This window comes from Acanthaster planci, linkage group LG12 (assembly GCF_054643075.1).
Source record: "Acanthaster planci isolate LZ-2023a linkage group LG12, COTS_SCS, whole genome shotgun sequence".
NCBI classification, from domain to species: Eukaryota; Metazoa; Echinodermata; class Asteroidea; order Valvatida; family Acanthasteridae; genus Acanthaster; species Acanthaster planci.
Genome location: NC_141788.1, coordinates 15,836,642 through 15,857,495, shown reverse-complemented (window position 1 = coordinate 15,857,495; position 20,854 = coordinate 15,836,642). Strand labels below are relative to the sequence as shown.

At 44.0% G+C, this 20,854-nt stretch overlaps 2 protein-coding genes across 5 annotated transcripts in view; one reads left to right on the top strand and one right to left on the bottom strand.

Annotated features, from left to right (window-relative positions):
- Positions 1-9,567, bottom strand: part of trim23 (tripartite motif containing 23) — a 22,472-nt gene extending 12,905 nt beyond the window's left edge. For both annotated transcript variants that reach the window (XM_022233485.2, XM_087144549.1), the window contains exons 1-6: positions 9,451-9,567; positions 6,231-6,524; positions 5,241-5,519; positions 3,763-3,945; positions 2,276-2,491; positions 1,126-1,260 (exon numbers count right to left, since the gene is read on the bottom strand). In XM_022233485.2, the coding sequence (XP_022089177.1) occupies positions 1,126-1,260; positions 2,276-2,491; positions 3,763-3,945; positions 5,241-5,519; positions 6,231-6,524; positions 9,451-9,522 (1,179 nt within the window). In that variant the 5' untranslated portion in view covers positions 9,523-9,567. The remainder of the gene's footprint in view (positions 1-1,125; positions 1,261-2,275; positions 2,492-3,762; positions 3,946-5,240; positions 5,520-6,230; positions 6,525-9,450) is intronic.
- LOC110978462 (uncharacterized) lies at positions 9,519-20,854 on the top strand. Of its 3 annotated transcripts, none has more exons than XM_022233482.2 (8): positions 9,519-9,693; positions 10,918-11,069; positions 11,958-13,007; positions 13,813-13,996; positions 14,568-15,359; positions 16,027-16,113; positions 18,114-18,277; positions 18,649-20,854. In XM_022233482.2, exons 2-8 carry the CDS (start codon positions 10,926-10,928, stop codon positions 18,733-18,735), a joined length of 2,508 nt encoding a protein of 835 aa, XP_022089174.2. In that variant the 5' UTR covers positions 9,519-9,693; positions 10,918-10,925; the 3' UTR covers positions 18,736-20,854. The 3 variants fall into 3 exon arrangements, with proteins under 3 accessions (XP_022089174.2, XP_022089176.2, XP_022089175.2); XM_022233484.2 differs by having other exon boundaries at positions 9,520-9,693; positions 13,813-13,981; XM_022233483.2 differs by having other exon boundaries at positions 9,522-9,693; positions 11,958-13,001.

Below are 20,854 nucleotides of genomic sequence, written 5' to 3'. Positions count from 1 at the left end.
AGATCCCACAAAATGAGTCTTAAGGCCACATTTGCAGTAATCCTGCTTTATTTTGCACAAGGAAAAGCAAATTTCAGCTCTTGGTTGTGACGTTTCACCAGGCATCCTGAGAACGAGTGAAGAATATTGAAGACTCCCATTGATTTACCCAACACAAGATCCTTTTTGAAGGACTTTTTTTTCCTTCCAAAGAGCCCTGGCGACTTGTGACTCACTTTTGTTCCACTGGGTCACTTTTCCATTTGCCAGGTCTGAGAACTGGCCCAGGCTGATTACCCTAAAAATTCTCCAGTGCGCTGGAAACCAATCGATCTGAGCATCATCCATTGCTGAACTGTGGCTCCAAACCAGATCTGATGTATGTAAATATGCAAATTTTATGCCATCCTACCAACAAGGCTGGCATACTGTGTTAGATCTGTTGATCAGGTTGGGGCACCCTCCACATAAGAGTGTGTCTTAAGAGCATTTCAGACTTGCGAAATGCGTTCTTCTGCTGTTCAGGATGGCAAATATATGCACAGAAATGTGAACCGACTTCAGCCCAACTACACGCATTATGGCTTAACCGGTGTGCATGCACATCGCACATGCATGGAGCTGGAAATTGATTCCTGTGTGCCATGTTTTCCTTTACCTCCTGGAGCTTACAATGGCTGAAAGCCCACAATACATGTCTGCTGATTGATCAAACTCTAGAGGTCAGGCAGGTGTCAGCTTGTATAATTAATCAGTAAACGTGCACCGACATCAGACACTTACACTGTACACCAATGGCACCTACATTGCAAACTTTCACAGCGCACTGATCCACATGTAAAATACTGGTACCAGTGGCTGGGACCTCCTATGTCCCCAATCCCACAGAAACCGTCAAAAACTTTAAAGGATAAACATTCACCACATTAAGGGGACAATTTCTTTGTCAGGCAAATTTGGACCGAGTTGTGGGGACATTTCTTTGTCCCCAGAACGTTTTTGGTCCTCACAAAGTAGGTGGAATATCAAGTGAATGTCCCGACAATTACGGAGCAAGAAGCAGTGGACTTTTCAGAGTGAAGCTTGTAATCCCAAACCTCAACACAGACTTCAACCGACCATCCTCAACAACGGTGGTCTGCTCACCTTGGTGAACGTGACTGGGATGCTGGCGTCCAGCTGCAGGTGCTCTTGCAGGTCGCCAAACTGCTGCTGCTGGCTCTGCAGCGTCTCCTGCAAGGCGGTCAACTGCTGCTGGGCACCGATCACCCTGGCATCGTCCTGGGCAAGACAGCGCGGAAGGGGAGAAAAGGTGATAATAAGTGAATGAATGAAATACTGACCAGGAGAGCCACTCCCAAAGCTCTGGAAATAGGTCTGCCTGGATTTGATTGGTCGTTTTAATTCACTTTTATATTGTGTCTGCGTTTTGATTTAGTGTTTTACGAATTGACATCTTTTTAATTTTAACGTTGTAGTATGATTATAACCTGAAGTCAACTTTCACATTTTTATCAATGCGAAGAATAACAAATTGGATTGAATTGATGGTTTTCATTTCATTTATATATGACTGTAAAAGTCATGGTGGATGTCAATGAAATTCAGGAAAAAGTTTCCAATTTGAAGTGAGTACAACGCTTTACAAACTTTGGATAACACCATAGTTTACAGTATGATGCATGTCCATCTCCTTTCTCAATGGATTACAAAACCTTGCAAAATGCAGGCTTGGTTAAGATGACTTGCCTCATAGACATATGTGCATTTACCTACGTGTACTGCATATTTGCCTTAGGTATGAGTTGTCATACCAAAGAAGGATGAATACCGTAGTGCTATTTAGTGACAACCAGAAATGAAGACCAACAAACAGACCGACCCTCTGCATGTAACACACGCACTCCACACACATGCTGTTGGTGGTGGTCATAAGCAAGTCATACAGACACTCTGAGTGACCGACCGACCACACATGCAGGACAAATGGACCACACAGCTGCACATAGTGCAAATAGTGTATACACTCACTGTTGACAGAGGTCAGCGTGACATGTAAAATTGCTATGAGTGACCAACCAGACATGCAGACAAACAGAGACAAGCCTTCCTGCTTCATAAAGCGTTCCACTCCACACGCGCTGTATGACCATTCAGACAGGGTGACCAACAGACAAACCTACCTACTGCACGCAGCACTCACACTCCACACACATGCTGTTGATGGTGGTCAGCGAGACATACATGTACAGATACTAATGAACATTCAGACATACTGACCAACAAACAAGCCTACCTGCTGCACACAGCGCTCACACTCCACACACATGCTGTTGATGGTGGTCAGCATGACAGCCAGGTTCTCCTGCTGCTGTCGGAGCAGGTACAGCTTCTCCCTCACGTGGGCGTCCACCACGTTCATTGCCACCTCCTCCTGGTGCTGAAGCGTCTCGTGCAGCTCCTGGAAGTAGTGGTGGACCTTGGCTCGCGACATTTGGGCCGTGCCGGGGATCTGAAAGTTTCACGCCAGTACCACATGGTTCTACTGCTACATGCAAACTTGAACAAGGGGTAGCTTGAGGTTTTACCTTGGCACCCCACAAAACGTTGTTAAACCACTTGCTGCCCGGGGCAGTTATCAATGTTGATGATGCTGGTCCGGGATAGTTATAATTTTTCCTGTTTTCAAAATTCTTTAAAAATTCCTGTCTTCATTTATTGGACACTTACAAATACGTGAAGGACTGTCTGGTGTCCACTTTGGCCTGAAAGACAAAAATCTATTGACGCCTGATTATTTCAGCCAGGCCTGCAGCCTTGTAAAAAGAGCCCAGATTGTGCGGTGTTATATAACTCTCTTTTGTTCATGAACCTGGCTCAGTGCGCTGCTGACATCTTTTCAATAGGGGTCAGATTAGCATGCAGCGGTGCTGTGTGGCTCATCGCTGCAGTGGTGCAGCGATTTTGTCCCTGGTGGTAATCCGCTCACTCTAAATGCCCCAAACCGTGGTATACTGTTTCAAAACAAGGCTGGATTATCTCCACTTTATATGCATATAAAGCATACGTGTCTGGATCCGGAATCCCCGCCAGGAAGTGGTTAAACCTCGTAAAAAAAGCGAAACAAACCTTACGATACCACCAGGTTCATTTTGCATTCTACTCTTCTGTTTACCGCAATAAAATAAAATAAGATTGTTCAGAATGCCACGGTGCATTGCCATGTATGCAGGACACAAGATATGTCCTAACTATGATTTTTAGTTCCCTATTCAAGTTTATCATTGGTAAATTTGTGATTTGTTTTTAGTTATAGTTTTGATTTACCAAAGGCCGATTTAACTGTGCTAGGGTAGAGTCATTTCCAAAAATCTTGGTCCATCAGGACAACAACAGAGGTCAAACAGCATTCACATCATCAAAATGGAAATTTTACAGCACAGTGACCATCCCAATGGGACTTTCCAGTGACATAAAATTAATAATGTCATTCTTTCACAACCCGGTTGGCTCTGTCAAACTTGATGCTGTGGAGGATAAAAGCTGACGACCAACTATTGACACTTGACAATACTGACAGTTTACTGGCTGTCCAGAGAGGATTTAATCTTGTCAAATTGACAAGAGTCTCTTTAAGTTCACCCAAAAAGAGTCCAATGTGAATGCAGGTACATGTAATGTTGGTGGTTTTATTTCGAGGCAAACTGTTCTCAGGCTCTTGCGCTGTACTGAACAGGCACGGTGCCTACTGCATAACATGACCCTGTAGATGGCAACACTCACGTGTCTGGGCTCAGCGATTCCATCCAGGTCTTCCACCACCTGCACGCCTCCTTCAATCTGCTGGATGACCTCCGACAGCCGCCGCCCCACCTCCGACACCTCCTCTGTGAAGGGTCGCACCCGCTGGGCCACCTCAATGATGGCGCTGCGACGTCCCTCTGCCTCCTGCTGGAGTAGAGCGTGCTGCGTGGGTCCACAGGAAAAGAGAAGAAAATTACCAGAAAGTAAGATGCAAAGACAGCGGAATTAGTCAGGATCTAACAGATCAGCGGGTGATTTCATGAAAGTATATGCAATGGTGGAACTTTATTCATATCACATTTTATTGCACAAGTTGTGAAGCAAATTAAACACACTTTTCCCAAAAAGTATGCGCAGCTTAAATCCACAACTCACAGAACAGTTTTCCTTAAACAGAAAAACAGGGTGCTCAGGTTGCTGCATTTACATGTACACAAAACTGCAGGATACCGTATCCATACCCACACAGCCTTCAAACTGTAAACCTCGGAATGAATACTTCGGCTTCTGTGACTAGCAAATGAATGGTCAGGGGTTCAAATCCAATTGGATGCATTCTGTAAGTGTGGGCTAGGCATTCCACTCCTATTCACCGCTCTGTCCTTTCTACCACATATACATGTACATACCGTTAACTTGAGGAAACAGAAAACGTCATGTCAAGGGAACCTAAATTTAGTAACTGGGTATAAACCACTGATACCAAAAATGCCAAAGTTGAGAAGGTTACACGTATGGAAAGTTTGCCAATGTGGATAACAAAGACCGCCGGCCTTGTGCAACAATGACACTGTTTGTGTGAGTTCAGTACCTCCTTGCTTTGCCACGTGAAAATCCCCCTAGCACTGGAAAATGACTTGTTACAATATGTTCACACCATCTGCTCTATCAAAGTTACAACTGTCTGGACGATACCATTGTAACATTCTCGCCTTCATTGCTGAGAGCAGAGTTTAGCTTCATGTATGTCATTTTCACCCCTAACTACAGCATGTTGTTTTGTACAAGTAAGGGGAATCGCGTTGGCGTAGTGGTTCTTTCCTCGCCTTCCACCTCTGTGTTCCGGGTTCAAATCCCGGCCCGGTCCACATGTGGATTGGGTTTTCAGTCCCAAAATAATTCTGTGGGTTTCACCCAGAATATTCCTCTGGGGTTTTCCTCCTACCTCTAAAACTGTAACTGCTTCTCACTGTCTCCTCTCTACAGGTTTCTTCAGGTTTGCCAGCTAAAGTATCTACGGTGCTTACGGTGAGGAATCTTTGGTGTCATCCCCAGAAATTATTAATAATATAAACACAAATTAAATGGGATTCAGTGACAAACTACTGGTGTGTATCCAGTTTGTAAGTCTCATTTTTCTCAAGCGTAAGGAGCAAATAACCTGTGCTGTTGCTATCAACTCTGAATGCAACTTTTTCCCATGAATAAAAGGAAAACATGGAGAGGAAAGTCCGGACCTTGTGACCCCTGTGGGTACCGTACTCTTTGCACACAAAGCACATGAGGGGGTTAGCCTGGCACCCGGCCTCCTTGCACACAAACTCGACCAGGTGCGGCTGGTGGTGGGGGCAGCTGGGCCGCTCACGGGGTTTCTCTGACAGAGGGATGCGCTTGTGCTTGGCCAGGGTGCGTGTGGAGTGGGTGGCACGGGCGCACTCGCCGCACAGGTGGGTGCTGCAAACGGTGCAGTAGATAGACGCGATGTGGTCCTCGTTCTCGTCACAGGGGATCAGGTTCTGCAGGAATCAGAAGAAATGGGACCCAGTCAACTGCGAAGTATTGTACATGTAACTCCCACCAAGATGCAGGCCTTTGGACCTGAAATCTGCACATCTTGTGACTTGAGACGGGACAATTACATGTGCTGGCGTGAATGGCTTGTGACTGACTTGTGAGAGTTTGTGACAGGCTTGCCAGGGGCTTGCTAGGGCCTTTAATTGGACTGTAATCATGAGTGAGGGGTGATAATAGGCCAAAGAGGACCCGTCATTTGCTTGCGATGACTCGTGAAGACCTGTGATTGGCAGGTCAGAAGGGAAGGCAAAATCAAAGGAGCCAATTTCTTTACTTTTAATTCTCAGATGTTAGTTTTATATTCTCAAACGTAATGAAATCAAGCATAAACGTTTCGCCAATGCAGGACACACACGGCCTGTAAAAAGCTATTTATTCACTTGATCTGCGGACACATTTTGCAATTGTAACCACAGGCAGATGAGATACATTTTGTAAAGCAAACAGATAAAGAAAACTTATGTTGGAGATGTGAAGATCACACTGTCTGGGATTTGCTCCATAGAAATAAGCATGATTGACGACCATGGTTCTCAACTCCTGGTCAGTCAATTGCACATATGTCTGTTGGGCGAATCCTACCAAAAGAGATCACGGCTTTGCTAAATGGTGCTTGAGTATAGGTAAATTGAAGGATCAATTTGATGACTTGCCTTCAACCCTGAGGACTGCCTGCTGTCCGGCCACACTACGGCCCCGCACGGTCCGTCCCGGGCCAGCTGTAGTCTCTCCAGCAGCTCCAGCAGGGCAAAGTTCTTCTTCAGCCCCCATACCCCGGAGTCGCCCAGCTCGGTTGGCTGGCGGTCAAAGGGGCAGAGGAGGGTGCGGCCGTGGGGGGAGAGGCGTGTCAGGCACTCGTGGCAGAGGGTGTGGCCACAGAGGAGAAGGCGGGGGACCTTCTCGCCCTGCAGGCTGAAGACGTCCTCACACACGCTGCATTCCAGAACCTACAGGGAATGTGAAATGGCAAGTCAGGGCATAAGAAATGCACAACTCCAGTGTTGACCCTCAGTGGTCGTTTGTTTGAGATTTTGGCAACATTTCTCAACGTAGCATCACTTTTTTAAAAACTCCCAAGACAATGTCATGGAGCAGTGTTTGCTATAAAGCTCAGCCATGACCCACAGCCAGTGGAGGGCTCCCCAAGACATGTGCATATGCTCAACCTCCACGGAATAGTCCAACCTGCTCCGTCAGTGTGTGTACAAACTCAATGAAAGTCGCTCAAGCGAGGGGACAAGTATAAACCTCATCCAGTGTTGTACAAAAATTCACGTTTAAACAGAAAGTTACATGAACCAGGAAACCCTACATGTCATTCAGGATGAAGTGGCTAAAAAGGCCTCCTTTGGGGCATTAAGTCAACCACTGTGCTATCTTAAAGCACACCTTCCTATCCTTCCATCATCAGCAAAATCACTTTTTCTTTCCATAAATTCACAGTTCCTGGCCTCAAAATAGTACTAGCCTGGCATACAAATTCTAGCAAAAAATGCTGCGGGCTACCTAAACTTGCTTCCTTGGTTGCCCAGTGGGCTAGTGAAAAATTCAGAATAAGCCTACCTGTTAAAATTTAGATCAAAATAAATAATGCTTTTTGTGATAATAAATACAAGATTGCAAAAACTGAGTCATTGCGGATGTGTTTTTACTTGAGTTTTTGAAATGTGATTCTCGCGTGACAGGGCGATAAGCGACTGTGAATGCCATGAACAGAGTAGACTGGTGGGTTGTAGTACTGGTATAGCATAGCACATGGTACAGTGCTATACCACACGTGCACACTATTCTCGTCTACTGTTTAGGCCACTTCTGCTTCCGATTACATGTCTCTCAAATACAGTATCGGTCGGTTGGAATTTTGTTTGGTCAATTTTTTTTGTGCTGATGTAATAGCCTGAATGGGGATGAAAGCTTCCAAAAATTGTCTCAAACAGTGATAAAAACATGTCTTAATATATATATATGTAAAAATTTCTGTAGTTGACAATTCATAAGAGTTACAGACAAATCACACAATGCTAGTCAGGTAATCACGACAGCAACCTGGCCAGCAATGCCCGTGTATTGTGAGGTAAGCCTCCATGATGCATACAGATGAGCGGGCGATAAACCATGTGCCGTGGCAGGAACTGGTGAGCACAGAAAATAAATTCATAAACTTAGAGACCAAGTTCTGTCAATTAACTTGCAGAAATCCTCTTGCAACATCAATGTTTTTTTGACCTGCAGCTGTATGGCTGCATGTGTGTACGACACTGATGTAGTTTTAATCAACTGGGATGTAAAGACTGATTAGCACATTTCCATCACACGTTCTTTTGCATGGGTGCAGCGTGGTGGGAACCAACGCAGCTATGCTTTCATGTATTGCGCTTTGCGCACATGTTTTCACCACTGTGACAGCGAAATGCGAGAGGAACTTGTGAAAATGACCGAAGTTTCTTTTCAAAAATTGCAAATGTAAGTAGGAAAACATATAAAATCAAGCGTTTTAACATGAGAGGGGGTTGTTGAAAGGTGTTTTGTGAAGACAAAAAAGACATCAGCATTAATTTATATATATTTTTTTATTAATTTTGGAAATTTGTTTTTCTAACTTGCCGATAAAAATTTTAGGGTCGCGCCGAAAAATTAGGGTCGGTTTGGAAACTGAAGCCAGAAGTATTTTTTTTTTTTGGCCTGATCAATTTTTCTGACCTTAACTGACCACAGCTAGCTATACTGGGTTTGATAAGAAGTCTACACAAAGCCACGTGCAAACAGCACCCTCTTCTGATTGGAAACAAGTATTCTCTCCTTCACCGCGCACATTCAAAGGTCGGAAAGTAAGCAAAAAGTGGCAATTTTTGCCAAACATAAGGAACCCAAATGACAGGAAAGACGGAGCAAAGAGATGATTTTGATCCTGGCTCCGTGACCAGTGACTCCAGTGACTTTTACTGACATACATGCCTCTTTATTATTTATACCATGAGCCTTTTATTTTCCGAAATGACAAATTCTGCATTGGTAAGCTGATGACAAATTTTGGGTTTAAAAAATTTTTTATATACGGGCTGGTAAAATATCCAGTTTACTAACCCAGTGGGTTAGCCAGGAAAAATAAGTTAGAGCAAGGCCTGCAGTTCTGGCAGATTATTTTGATAAGGGGAAGTAAAAATTGACACTCAAACTGATGCATCCCAATGCAAATCACCATCTTCGCTTCGCTTGTTGTTTCTATGTGTAATACGCTTACTCTCCCCTCGTTCATCTAGTACAGTCAGAAATTGGCTCTAGTGGACATGGTGGAGCTTTTCACCAATCAACCATGCTAATCTACAATGTCTAACCAAACCAGCTTGGACAGTGTAACCATTCATATTTTCAGTTTTTCTTTTCATCCCGTAATTTTCCTCAAAAATCAGCATGATCAGATTCAAAGCCCTGCCCTCTTTTCACCAAATTAATAAATTAATACGATGTATGCACTATATCCTAGCATAACCAGACCACACACCATGCTCAAATTTGGAAGTACAGCGCCGGCTAGCCCAGGTTGGACATTGTATTCATTTCAGGGAGTCCATCTGGGCTAAACGCCGGCCAAACATGTAAGTAATTTTCTCACACTATTATAATTTGGAAACAAGGTCTGCAAAATGCAAGGCCAGTTTTATTACTCTATGCATGAGGGCCTACATCGTACATCATACGGTTCATGACCCACGTCACCTCAAATGTCACTCAGTCATGTTAGTGTAAGGCAAATCTCTCCGCCCAATAAACAACTATTCAACAACCATTAACAGTACATTTCGTCCATCTCCAGGTCCAAGGAAATGGTACCCGTATACCACTGATAAATATTTGTGACAAATCGACCCTTACATTCGTGTTTCCAGGCCTTCTTTTCTTGACAACTTTCGCACTGCTTCCAGCTTCACCGCTTGCCGTGGCCATGTTTACATTTTGTCACCAGCCAATTTGACAGAGGGCGCCCTTAAGATTGTTTACATGCAATTTCTTTGCCCACTCGATATTCGATTTCGAAGTTGGACGAAATTCGTGGCAATTTAAATCAGGGTTATTGTGAAATCCCGAAAGCTTCTTAACACGAGACCATGTACTGAGGTGAGAATCACTTTAAATCGTTCAGTAACCTCGAATAAGCGTGTTTTAGTGAGGATTTCTTTAATTTTTGGTCATTCAGTCAGTGATGATGCCAGTTGTTGGTCATGTTGGTCTAACTATCCAGGAGACTACCCCGGCCCCCAGAACTGTGGGGTCCGACGTCCGCCCTGCTCCCACGAAAGTTCTGGGGGTAACGGTCACGCACGGTACATGTACTGCAGAAAGCACACGTATCATTTAATGTCAGTCATTGCTCCATAGTGCCTTAGCTTACTATATAACTGTTCAGGAAGTATGATTAGCTTACTGTGGGGTTTGTCATCCACCATGCTCCCATGAATTGGAAGCGCAGTGGACTACAAACCTCACACAGTTCTGGGGGTATGCTGTGGTCTAGCCATCTGAAAGCAATAAACTGTCCCCAAAAGTCCAATTCACTGGAAGAAATATAAAGAAAAAACAATTTTTCAGACCTGTCGTGTAGGGTTTGTGCATAAGTTATCAAGCGTTGTCCATACATCATAAAATATATCATATTCATGATCTTTCCAACAAGGCAATGGCCTAATGGAAGAATTGTCAACTAATCATAAGAGCAGCGATCGACCGACTGTGCCTAACATATCCCCAGAACTACACGTATTATCCCTAGTCAGTGGGGTTCGTTGCAAGCTTTGCTCTGCTACATTGCTAGGCAAAGTATGGTGAGCGTGATAAACTCCATACATGTATGCATAGTTCAGGGGTAACAGTGTTACAGCATGACTACGATCAGTCAACGTGGTCAGCTGATGACTGTTCATTTTCGGAGAGTTTTAACACCTCCCTGGTTTCAGCCAGGGGAAAACATGTATTTGTAGGTCAACTTTGGTCCACCTTGGCTAAGGGAACAGGTTCAAAGAGTCAACATGATGGGGTTTATGACACTTGAAAATCATGACGGTCTGATACGAAATTCTTTCTTTGGTAATAGACTGGAGTTTGCAGATTTTTGGGGGTTTATCAGATTTTTACAAGCAACACAATTTTTTGCAGAATCTTTGCCATATTTTAAAGTCATGTGATCATAATCAAGATATATTGCAGGCTGAAATTTTAAAGTACATCTTTCATGGTACCAGAACAACATACAGGTATGTTTCAATATTTGGCTGGTTTTTGAAGACATATAGTGTTACCTCTCAAGAATTGTACATATGCTTTGAACTTCTATCCTTTACTCAGTGGGCATAATGCAAAGGAGATTCTCCAATCAACCATCGGCGCTTGACAGAGCGCAACAGCATCTACAGGGCAAGAGGCTCTCTGCCCCCACGGGCCCAAACCGAGGACAGGCTGCAAGTGCGGAACGAAAGAAAGATGACGATGATCTCAACGTAAGTGTTTCTGTATGTGTTGGGTGCAATCAGCCAATCAGCATTTTTGAACGATGTGTCGTTCCATCATTCATTCCTGTGTGGAATCCCCAACTTTACATCCCGTGTTTGAAACGGTCTTCCACATCCGTGAGTTAGAAAGAAGAGGCAATTGGCTGGTGGCAGGATTATCAGCAAATCATGAACTAAGATTGACAGATCCTTGTGCCAAGGTTGCATGATCATACAGATTGACCGATTGCATCCAACATGCACATCGTAGATCAAGTAACTGGGGTACTTCTGCTTCATTTTGGGAATTTTAACGCCAGCAGCAAGACTACGACTGCATATACAATGCCAACAGGTGTTTGCATGTGAGGTGTGCAAATTTATGCTCTGCACGCTCGGTTGATCAAAACATCTCAAGATACGGTGCACCTAATGTGCATCACAAAAGTTTGAAGTCTAAAATCAATGCCTGTGTCAATCTGTGGGAAGTGATGTCATTTGAGAGAGACCTGTTCACACAAAGTTCAAGCCTAGCCTGCAGTTTGCTTTGTTGTACAAGTTTGTTATACCGGTATATGCACAAAAAGGCAGTCCTGATTTGCTGTTTACTTCAAGAACCAACATGGCATCATGTAGGAACGAATTAGAACAGTCATGTTCCGGTAGTTCATTTTTCTATTTGCCTACTTGTTCACATCAAGAGTTATTTGATAAACCTTGTACTACTTCTCATGTAAATGACCATACAAGAAAATACTTGACTGAAAGACACATGTATGTAGATCAGTTCACAGGCGTAAAGCATTGTGCTTTTGTTTTGGAAAGAAAGCTAAACTCGGACAAACTTTCAGAAAATTAAAGTACACCTGGTTAGATTACTGTTTTTTTCTGTCACAGGCCTACTTGAGCAAGCTCAACCGTAAAGTCTCCCAGGCCACTGGCAAGTTGACGGAGGGCGCCCTCAGTGATGACCTCAGTGACCTCAGCCTCTCCAGTGATGAGCTGGGAGGTCGTGGCGGGCGGCCCAGCCTGTCAGCAAGCCGCTTTGTCAAGACGAGCCGCAGTCAAACCCTTGAGAACAGTGATACCTTACGCCGGAAGCAAGAGACACTCTCAGGGGGCAGCCCCGCTGCCTCCTCCCTTAAGAAATCCGCCACCATGCCCGGCCTCCTGAACAGGTCTGTACCCGTCTATGCCTCAGCCGCCCTGCAGAAGGCAGCGCGGCTGGGTGCCAAGTTTGCCGAGCAGAGGCGGAGTGCCGAGAACCTGCGGGACACTGAGAGCGACCTGGACATTTTGCTGAGCGATGACAGCGGTAAGGATTGCCGGCCCCTCGAGGGCGGAGCAAGCAGAGGTGTCAGCAGGGGGGGAGGTAAAGCAAAGTTGCCCACCGGCAACACTGACAAAGCTACCCCACTTGGCCACCAGCTCAGCAGCGACAACGGCGAGCCCAAGAGGGCTACCAGTAAGTTCTTGAAGAAGTCGGCCAGGCCTTCATTCTACGTCGGCGAGAGTGACGACCAAGATGACAGCGACTTTGGCCGGGATGGAAACAAATTCCTCAAGAAGTCGGCTGCATTGAGACAGCCCAGCAACAACCAGTCAAAAACAGATGCAGAAGAGGGAACGGGAAGTCGTTTCCTGAAGAAACCTGCCAAGCAGGGGCAGCCAGATGATGCAAAGTCCACTACGACCAAGATGAGGGCAAACGATGACACGTCTTTGCCCAGGGGACGACGGGGTGACTTTATGACATCGACACCGAAGAAAAACGGCATAACAGGAGCGTCAAAGCTGTCACGGACAGCACCCTCAGCATTTGGACTGGACAGTGATGAAGAAGACCTGCAAGACTTTATCATGAATCTCTCACCAACAAGCTCCCCAGAAATCCCTCCGATCAGAGATAATCAACCACGCAAAAGATCCAAGGACACTAAGGTACAGGTAGGATTGTTACACCTTCTAAAATGAAGTGTCACATCTATCAGGTTGTTGACTCGAAGTATAGGCTGTGCTTTAAGTAATTACCTTTTCAACAGCAGGGAAAACCACACCCAAACAATATTCACACCCTCCAATATTGAAGCTAAAAAGCATGTTTCATCGTGAAGATCAAAGTACATGTATTTTTGTTGACATTCTCTGAATTGCTTTGATTGTTGTAACTACTAACACTTTTCAATTTTACATCCAGACCCTGACTTTACAGTGTGACCAGAAGTTTCATTTCATCTATGTCATTTGCTTCGTTCCTTCAAGACAGACTATTTTATTGTTAAGTCTTATCCCATTTAAACCGAGATCAGTACTGCCAAAAAACAAATGAGAGTGGACAAATTATGCAATGGGGTGCTGAATCACTGTGTTTTTATGGGAACCTAAATTATACAACTGTATGTAAGAACTGTTTTTTAAAAACTGTATCTCAATGAAATAGCTCATTATGGCCAATCAGTGGTCTCAGTAGGTATGATACCATAGACTGACTGGCACAATCGAGCACTTCCTTCTTGTGCCTTTGATTCACCCTACGGGGGGAGGGGGCACCATCAACACTGTGGAGGGTCAGTGCTAAATGATTTCCGTCTTGTGTAAACATAACATTTCATGCTGGATACCAGTTTCTGTGATTTAGTTATAATTGTCACTCATCCATATCAATGGGCTCTTACTCGCAGTCATTTGTTAGGACCTGGCTTACCCTGAACACGGGGCATACATTGCATGTCAATGTGTCTGTACATTTCAGGAAAACCAGCCACCATCGGCTGTGAAATCCACGCCAGTGCCAAGGCCGGCCACCCCAGCTGCCAAAACAGTAACTGCATCGAGAGACGCCGATTCTCTGTCCGCAGATAGTGTGGTAGCTGATGAGTCAGTACCTTCCGTTGCTGAAAGCATAGATGATGAAGGGGAAGGTAACCTTTTTAGTGGTAGGTTGGGTTGCTGTCGCTCCGGTGTCGAAAAAATCCTGGCCATCCAGACTTAGTGAAATTGGTAACTCGCAGTTATTCATATAACCAGTATGTTCAGTTCAGATGTGCCCTTTTCGCTTTGACATCAGGCATAAATTGTATTCACATCAGCCCTTGGAAACACCGTTTCAACATCACCTCGAAACATTATACCACCACCCCACCTGCTTACTATTAAGTGCCTTTCAGTGCAATGAGTGGTGGCATAATTTTCACATTTTTCTTGCTTTATTGTCATTACGAAGTCAGTTGACAAAAGGAGCTGTTTCAATTATCGTACAAATTTAAGAAACACTGAATTTGCCCAATTCCTCTGGAGATAAGAGAGATAAATGCCTGCTTATTGTTGGACACTGCAACATTTTCAGAAACCTAAACCTTCTTTTATATTAATGTCACTTGTGGTCAATTCTTAATTTATTCACTTGTGGTAATTTCTTAATTTATTCACTTGTGGTAAATTCTTAATTTATTCACTTGTGATAATTTCTTAATTTATTCACTTGTGATAAATTCTGAATTTGTTCAGGAATACACGCTAACATCATGCAGCTGGAAGATTTGGAGTCAATTGGAAATGCGGCAACCCTTACAAGTAGTCCTGCATCAAAAACCAAACCATCAGCTGGGGAAAAGTACGACAGCATCTCTGATGAAATATCTGAGCATAGCTCGTTCAAGGAGGACATCTTCGCTGGTTTGCAGACGGTCGATGACCTTCTGTTCCGGGAGATGACCCCAAAACGTGATGGAAAACATCGCACGGGGAAGGACAGTGAGCATGTCAGTGCCGATGAGATTGACACTGAGGGCGAATATTCCATTTCGGAGGTCCTCTCCGAAGGAACTTTGAGGAGATCCGGGAGCAAAACCCCGGGGGAGGTTTACGCCGACGACACTTTCGTCTCAGGGACAGAATCACCGTCCGCGGCCGGGACGAGCACGAGAACCGTGCCGGATTCCCACTCAGAGGTCACCAGTGAGGAAGATACCAGGCGGCAGATGTCTATTCACAGCCAGCAGCCGGACTCTGTGACGCGTTCCACTGCGACAAAAACAAGCCGGAGCTACAGTGATGATTTTCACTCCCATGGCACGGACTCGGACATGGAGGATTTCTCAACAGACGAGGACAGCAGGACTCGGACGGAGTCGGTAACCCACAGCCAAAGCTTCACGTCTTACACGGAGAGCAGGACAGTGACAAGAAGCGAGAGGACCCCTAGAAAAGGGCGGAGAAAAGAAAGACGGAAAGAGAGGAGTAAGGATGCAGCAGTTCAAGCAGACGGAGCAACGTCTGCCACACATCGCTGGCTCAGAGGTGCACATACAAACACTAATTAGAACTTGTGTTGCATTTTACCAGTTTAAATAATTATTAAAGTCATTTCATGCTTTTTTGAAAACCTTTTGTGGCCCAAGTGCTCGTGGATTTATGCATAAATGCGGTGTGAACAATCAAAGTAAGGAATTCTTTTGTCAAATCCATGAGACAGTGAGCACTGATGTCACAAGAAACTTGAATGACCTTGCCAAGGTGCAACCATCCTTGAGTTAGGTCCTGTCATAACCCCTGTGGACAATATATTTCAACAAATGGTCAGGCATGTTGTCTGTGGTGTATGCATACATACACACATGTGTTTGCTGAAACCAGTGTGCTCATGCAATGTGTCCTCTCTTGAGAGAGTAGTCCACAGACCAGTTGATACCAGTGCTCATTCTGAGGGAAAAAAAGGATGGACATAAATGTGTGTGTGTTTGCATCTTCATTCAGTCAAAGCGCTTGACACTGTGGTTGGATTTTCTATGCCTACTCTTACTGATGAAAGCAATGCAGCAGTTGTTACATTGTGCCTCAGTGCCTTATGTAAAGCAGGCATGACTGTAGCCAACCCCAAGAAAATTAAAGATGGGGTTGTACGTCTGCTCTTGGTGCACGTATATTAACGTTTGCCTGCTTTGTTGACTTCTTTACATGTATTCAGATCTTGATTTGAGTGCCCTAGGCACAGTGACAGGTGTTGATCCCCTGCCAGTAGCCATGCACATCATCAACCCTCAGGCGCTTGAAGGTAAGAAGAGCGTTCATGATAGGCAGGAAGAAGTCTGAAAAGTTTGAGTAAAAGTGTGTTTACTGGGAGTCCAAGTTTTACTGTGATATCCAAAGTGCAGCAATTAAAATGGTTTTGCATTTTAATTGCAATGCATTTTATATTTTCAGTACAGCCCTTCAAAATGTGCCCAGAGATGTGTCTCAGGTAACCAGTGTTGTAGTTGAGTCCATCACGAAACCAGACACAAGATCAGACACAAGACAATGCACAAGACCAGGCACAAGAGCAGACACAAGACCAGACACATGGGCAGACACAAGACCAGACACAAGAGCAGACATAAGACCAGACACAAGATCAGGCGCAAGACCATGCACAAGACCAGACCTAAGACCATGCACAAGACCAGACACAAGACAATGCACAAGACCAGACACAAGAGCAGACACAAGACCAGACACAAGAGCAGACACAAGACCAGACACAAGAGCAGACACAAGAGCAGACACAAGAGCAGACACGAGCAGACACAAGACCAGGCACAAGAGCAGACACAAGACCAGACACAAGAGCAGACACAAGACCAGACACAAGACCAGACACAAGACCAGACACAAGACCAGACACAAGATCAGGCACAAGATCAGGCACAAGACCAGACCTAAGACCATGCACAAGACCAGACCCAAGACCATGCACAAGTGACAGGGTGAATAGTGACAAAGGAATGCTTTTGTTGCAGTTTATTTGAATATAGGTAGTGACATAAATTCAGACTGGAGGTCTTGTGTGGTCTTGTGAAGGTCTTTAGTGCTCTTGACAACAAGACTGCAGGCAACCTTATTTCAATTTTCTTTTGCAATTTTGAACGTTTAGTGCATTTGGGGTAATTATGCTAATGAGTATTTCCATATTCATAAGCAAAACCATGATGTCATTCCTGGGAAGAAAACCTCATTGTTACACTGATTTGTGCACAAAATTTGCTTAAATTGTTTAATAGTTTGCTGGCCAAATTTCTGTTTCTTTGATGATGCATTGTCGTGTGCGTACATGCACATGGCAATAAATGGATAAGCAACCCTTTCTCAGATATGCTTTCATGAGATTACAGCAACAATGCTCCCAGTTGTCTGGAAAAGTATGGAATATTTGAAATGTTTAAAATTTAACCATAGACCCAAAGGATGTCAAATTCTTTTCATAAAAAAAGGAGGAGTATAAACTTATCTTAAAAGACGTGTCTAAGAAAAATTTCTCACCAAGACACTTTATACATGTATGCCCTAGTGGCCACTGTTTGTAGTTGAAATCCAAATGGATCTGATCAACTTGTTAATAAAACTCATCACTGAGTGACACAAATTCAAACTTACATCAAACCAATATTTTACTAGAGTCCATCACAAGTCCTTTCACAAGACTAGTAATACATGTAAGCACGGGGTGAACAGGGACGAAGGAATGCTTTGGCACAGTTCATTTCAGGCATCGGATTAGCTGATCTTGTAGTCTTGTAACGATATGAATTTCATCATTTTTTGCCAAAAACCAAGTTGCATGCCTGTCATTTGAATAGCGCTTGCAACTTGGTTTCAGGCCGAGTGACTTGTGACAAGCTTGTGATGGACTTGACCACAACACCGCTTCAAAATTGTGCAAAAATGTAGTAGCTTCATAGTCTTCCACAAAAGAAGTACTGTTTTGGACTGTGAATGTAAGCTTCTTTGCACATTACGCTGCAAAAAAACTGCCTGCTCACGACTCTCAGGTAATAATACATGTGCATGTGATGGCGTATAGTGTAGTGCATCTTTTCCACACCAAGCTTAAGCCACAGCCCAGTGCCTGTTGTTAAGTTTTTAATCTCGATATTCTTTGTACAAATATAGTAATAATAAGTGTAGACAGTGTCTGTCAGTCAGGTGCAGATTGAAATAAAACAATAAAAAAGAGAGTGATAAAAAATTACAACTTTCAGACGTCTGATTTACAATATTTGGCATCCTCTTTTGCAGCTCTCACGTCTTACAGTCCAAGTATCCTTGCCATGAATGAGACATTACTGTCTCAGCTGAGACACACTCGTGAGTCCATAAACTCCACTCTTCGACTGCATCAGTCGCTCGCCGAGAGCATTGAGACAGACTACAGCTACACAACACTGGAAGACACAAAAGAGGTTTGCCAAAAGAAACCCTGGCAACTTTTCTTGAATGATATTACCAAGAGCAGATTGAATTTCTAACTTCGGTTGCCGTGGTTGAACACACTGTGTAAAAAAAAAATACAGTCAGAAGGAAAAGATGAATAATTTCATGCTCTTTTGGGGCATAGAACATTGTGACCTTCAAGCATTTTACGCCAAATAGGGTGGTCTGAAGATGACCGTGTCCGACAGAATCGGACTGAGGTTTAATATCCATACTGAAGAATCAGATAAAGTGGGAAACAAAAGAATATACGATGGAGCATTATACCTCATAAACGCAAGGCGTAGAGGAATTGAAATAGAAAGGGAATAATGTTATCGATTCGTATTTTTTCTCACAGTATATCCATCGTCACAGACGACCAAAGCTAACTATGGAGCAAGCCTTAGCAGAAGTCCGACAAGAGATGGAGGAGGGGTACAGATAACAGGATCCACTGAAGAGGTCGCCTGCTTGATCTTGAGATTGTCTGGCCATGAGTGGAGATGGGGCTCGAGTGATTTGCAGATGACTTAGATGACTGGAGCTTAGGAGTCAGGCCAGAGATGGTAGAGAGGAGTTTGTAAAAAGAGTCACCTGGGAGATGCTGTCATCTGATGTGCCTTGGGGTTAGGTTGACCGTGAGCGAGGAGGGGTACGGGTAATTGGAGTCACCTGGGAAGGTGATGGAAACTTAACAGACATGGAGCAGATAAGATGACAGGAACCAGAATGTCTAGCCAGAGATGGTTGAGAGAAATGGGTAAAGAGAGTCAGCTGGGTGGGTCTGTGTTGCAGTATGTCTGAAGGTTAGGCTCAGGCTGACTGCGGGTGAGCAAGGGCATGTGTGATCCAGTTCACTTGAGAAGGTGACGGAAACCTCACAAAAACAGGAGCTCACAAATCTGGGATCACTGGAAGTCAGTTTTGAGGCGGATGATGATTACATTCTTTTAAGATCACCAGGGATGCGACAGCATCCTTGTGTAGACTCAGAAGTATACAGACTTCAGGAGTTGACAAGTCAAGATGAGAAAAGGATATAGGCATGTAACAGAGGAGAGCAGCCTGGATAAATCTTGAGGACAAATACAAAGAGGGATATAGATAGCAAAAAGCTCAAACTTTCGGCCAGAAATGGTTGAGGGAAGCAGGTGTCTGAGAGATAAGGATATCCTGGTAATTCTTGAGGGCACTGGAGTAAATCAAGAAGACTTGGAGGTATGCGAATAATAGTAACTCCTCTGGTAGCTTTTATTGCTTCATTGCGTGACATGAAGGGCAAAAGGTTTATGAAGAACGTGAGACAGAAATGACTAATCATGAGTAATGACTACCATGAGTAACTTTGGCAACCCAATAAGTTTAGAATTTGTTGGATAACAGATAGACACTGGCTGATCCAGGGTGGGAGTGATTTTCAAACGGGGGGGGGCACTTGTTAGACCATTGGGCATCAACTATTTAGGACTTAATCCATTGAGCCCCACTCAATTATAGGACCTGCAAAAAGTGGGCGGCCAGGCCTCCCAGTCGAAAAAGTGGGGGCCACTGGCCCCCTTGCCCCCCCTGCTTCCACCACTGTTGGGTGCCAATGCCTCCATCAAACTATTTATTCAATAATAAAAGACATTTTTTATCTATTTCATCTCCCTTCCAAAAGCTCAGAAAAAGTCCCAAAATGTAGCCTCGCCACTAAAGGAACGCCTAAAAAGGTTACATGAAAACTATCCGTATTTTCTGGGTATTAAAAAACAATTCCCCCCGTCCAAATGAAGAATGTTGGTACTTGTGAAAAAAAAAGTTCGGAAGATATCATTTGTTCACACTTCAGTGAAAAAAATATAAATGCTGCCAAGGATGTCGAATTCGAGATACATGAAAAGGTCTTTGATGTCCCCCTCGTTTTCTCTACATCAAGGAAAGGCACTGGGAATGCACAAGGACTTTCAAACCCCAGTGATTGTACATCTATTAATTTTTAAAACCTAGTAATACTGGGTTGAATATGTTGCGGTTGAAAAGTAACTCACAAAGCTTCACAAGTTTGGCGACACAGACATCGGGTATTTGGGAACGATCGCAAACCTTCAACAGAATCTCAATGGGTTTATGTAGCCGATTTTCTCGAGTGTGGCAGTTCCAACTTTTAATCATGGTTTGAAGTGGAGTGCTACGAAAATGGAATTCCCCAGACATGCCTGGCGTACGGGACAGGTTAACAAGCGTGAAGCCGATCTTTATCAAAGCAGCTTATAGCTTACAACATTTATTTTAAAGATAATGTCAAGCTCTCAGTATTTGTGCGGCTCGTGCGTAGAGTGTGGTTGTTTATTTTATTCGTCATGTATATGTACGTGTCATCACTCACCAACGAGGCATCCATAGCCTCTATGATCCGCGACGCACCCTGAAACTACATTAAATAATCAAGTTTTAAAGGGAAGATTAACTTAAATGGATGAACTCACACATAAAAAAATTAACGTGTACATGTACGTGTACGATTACACCTGCTTTCGTTGTTTATGCATTACATTATGCAATACATTAATACAATGCGCTTC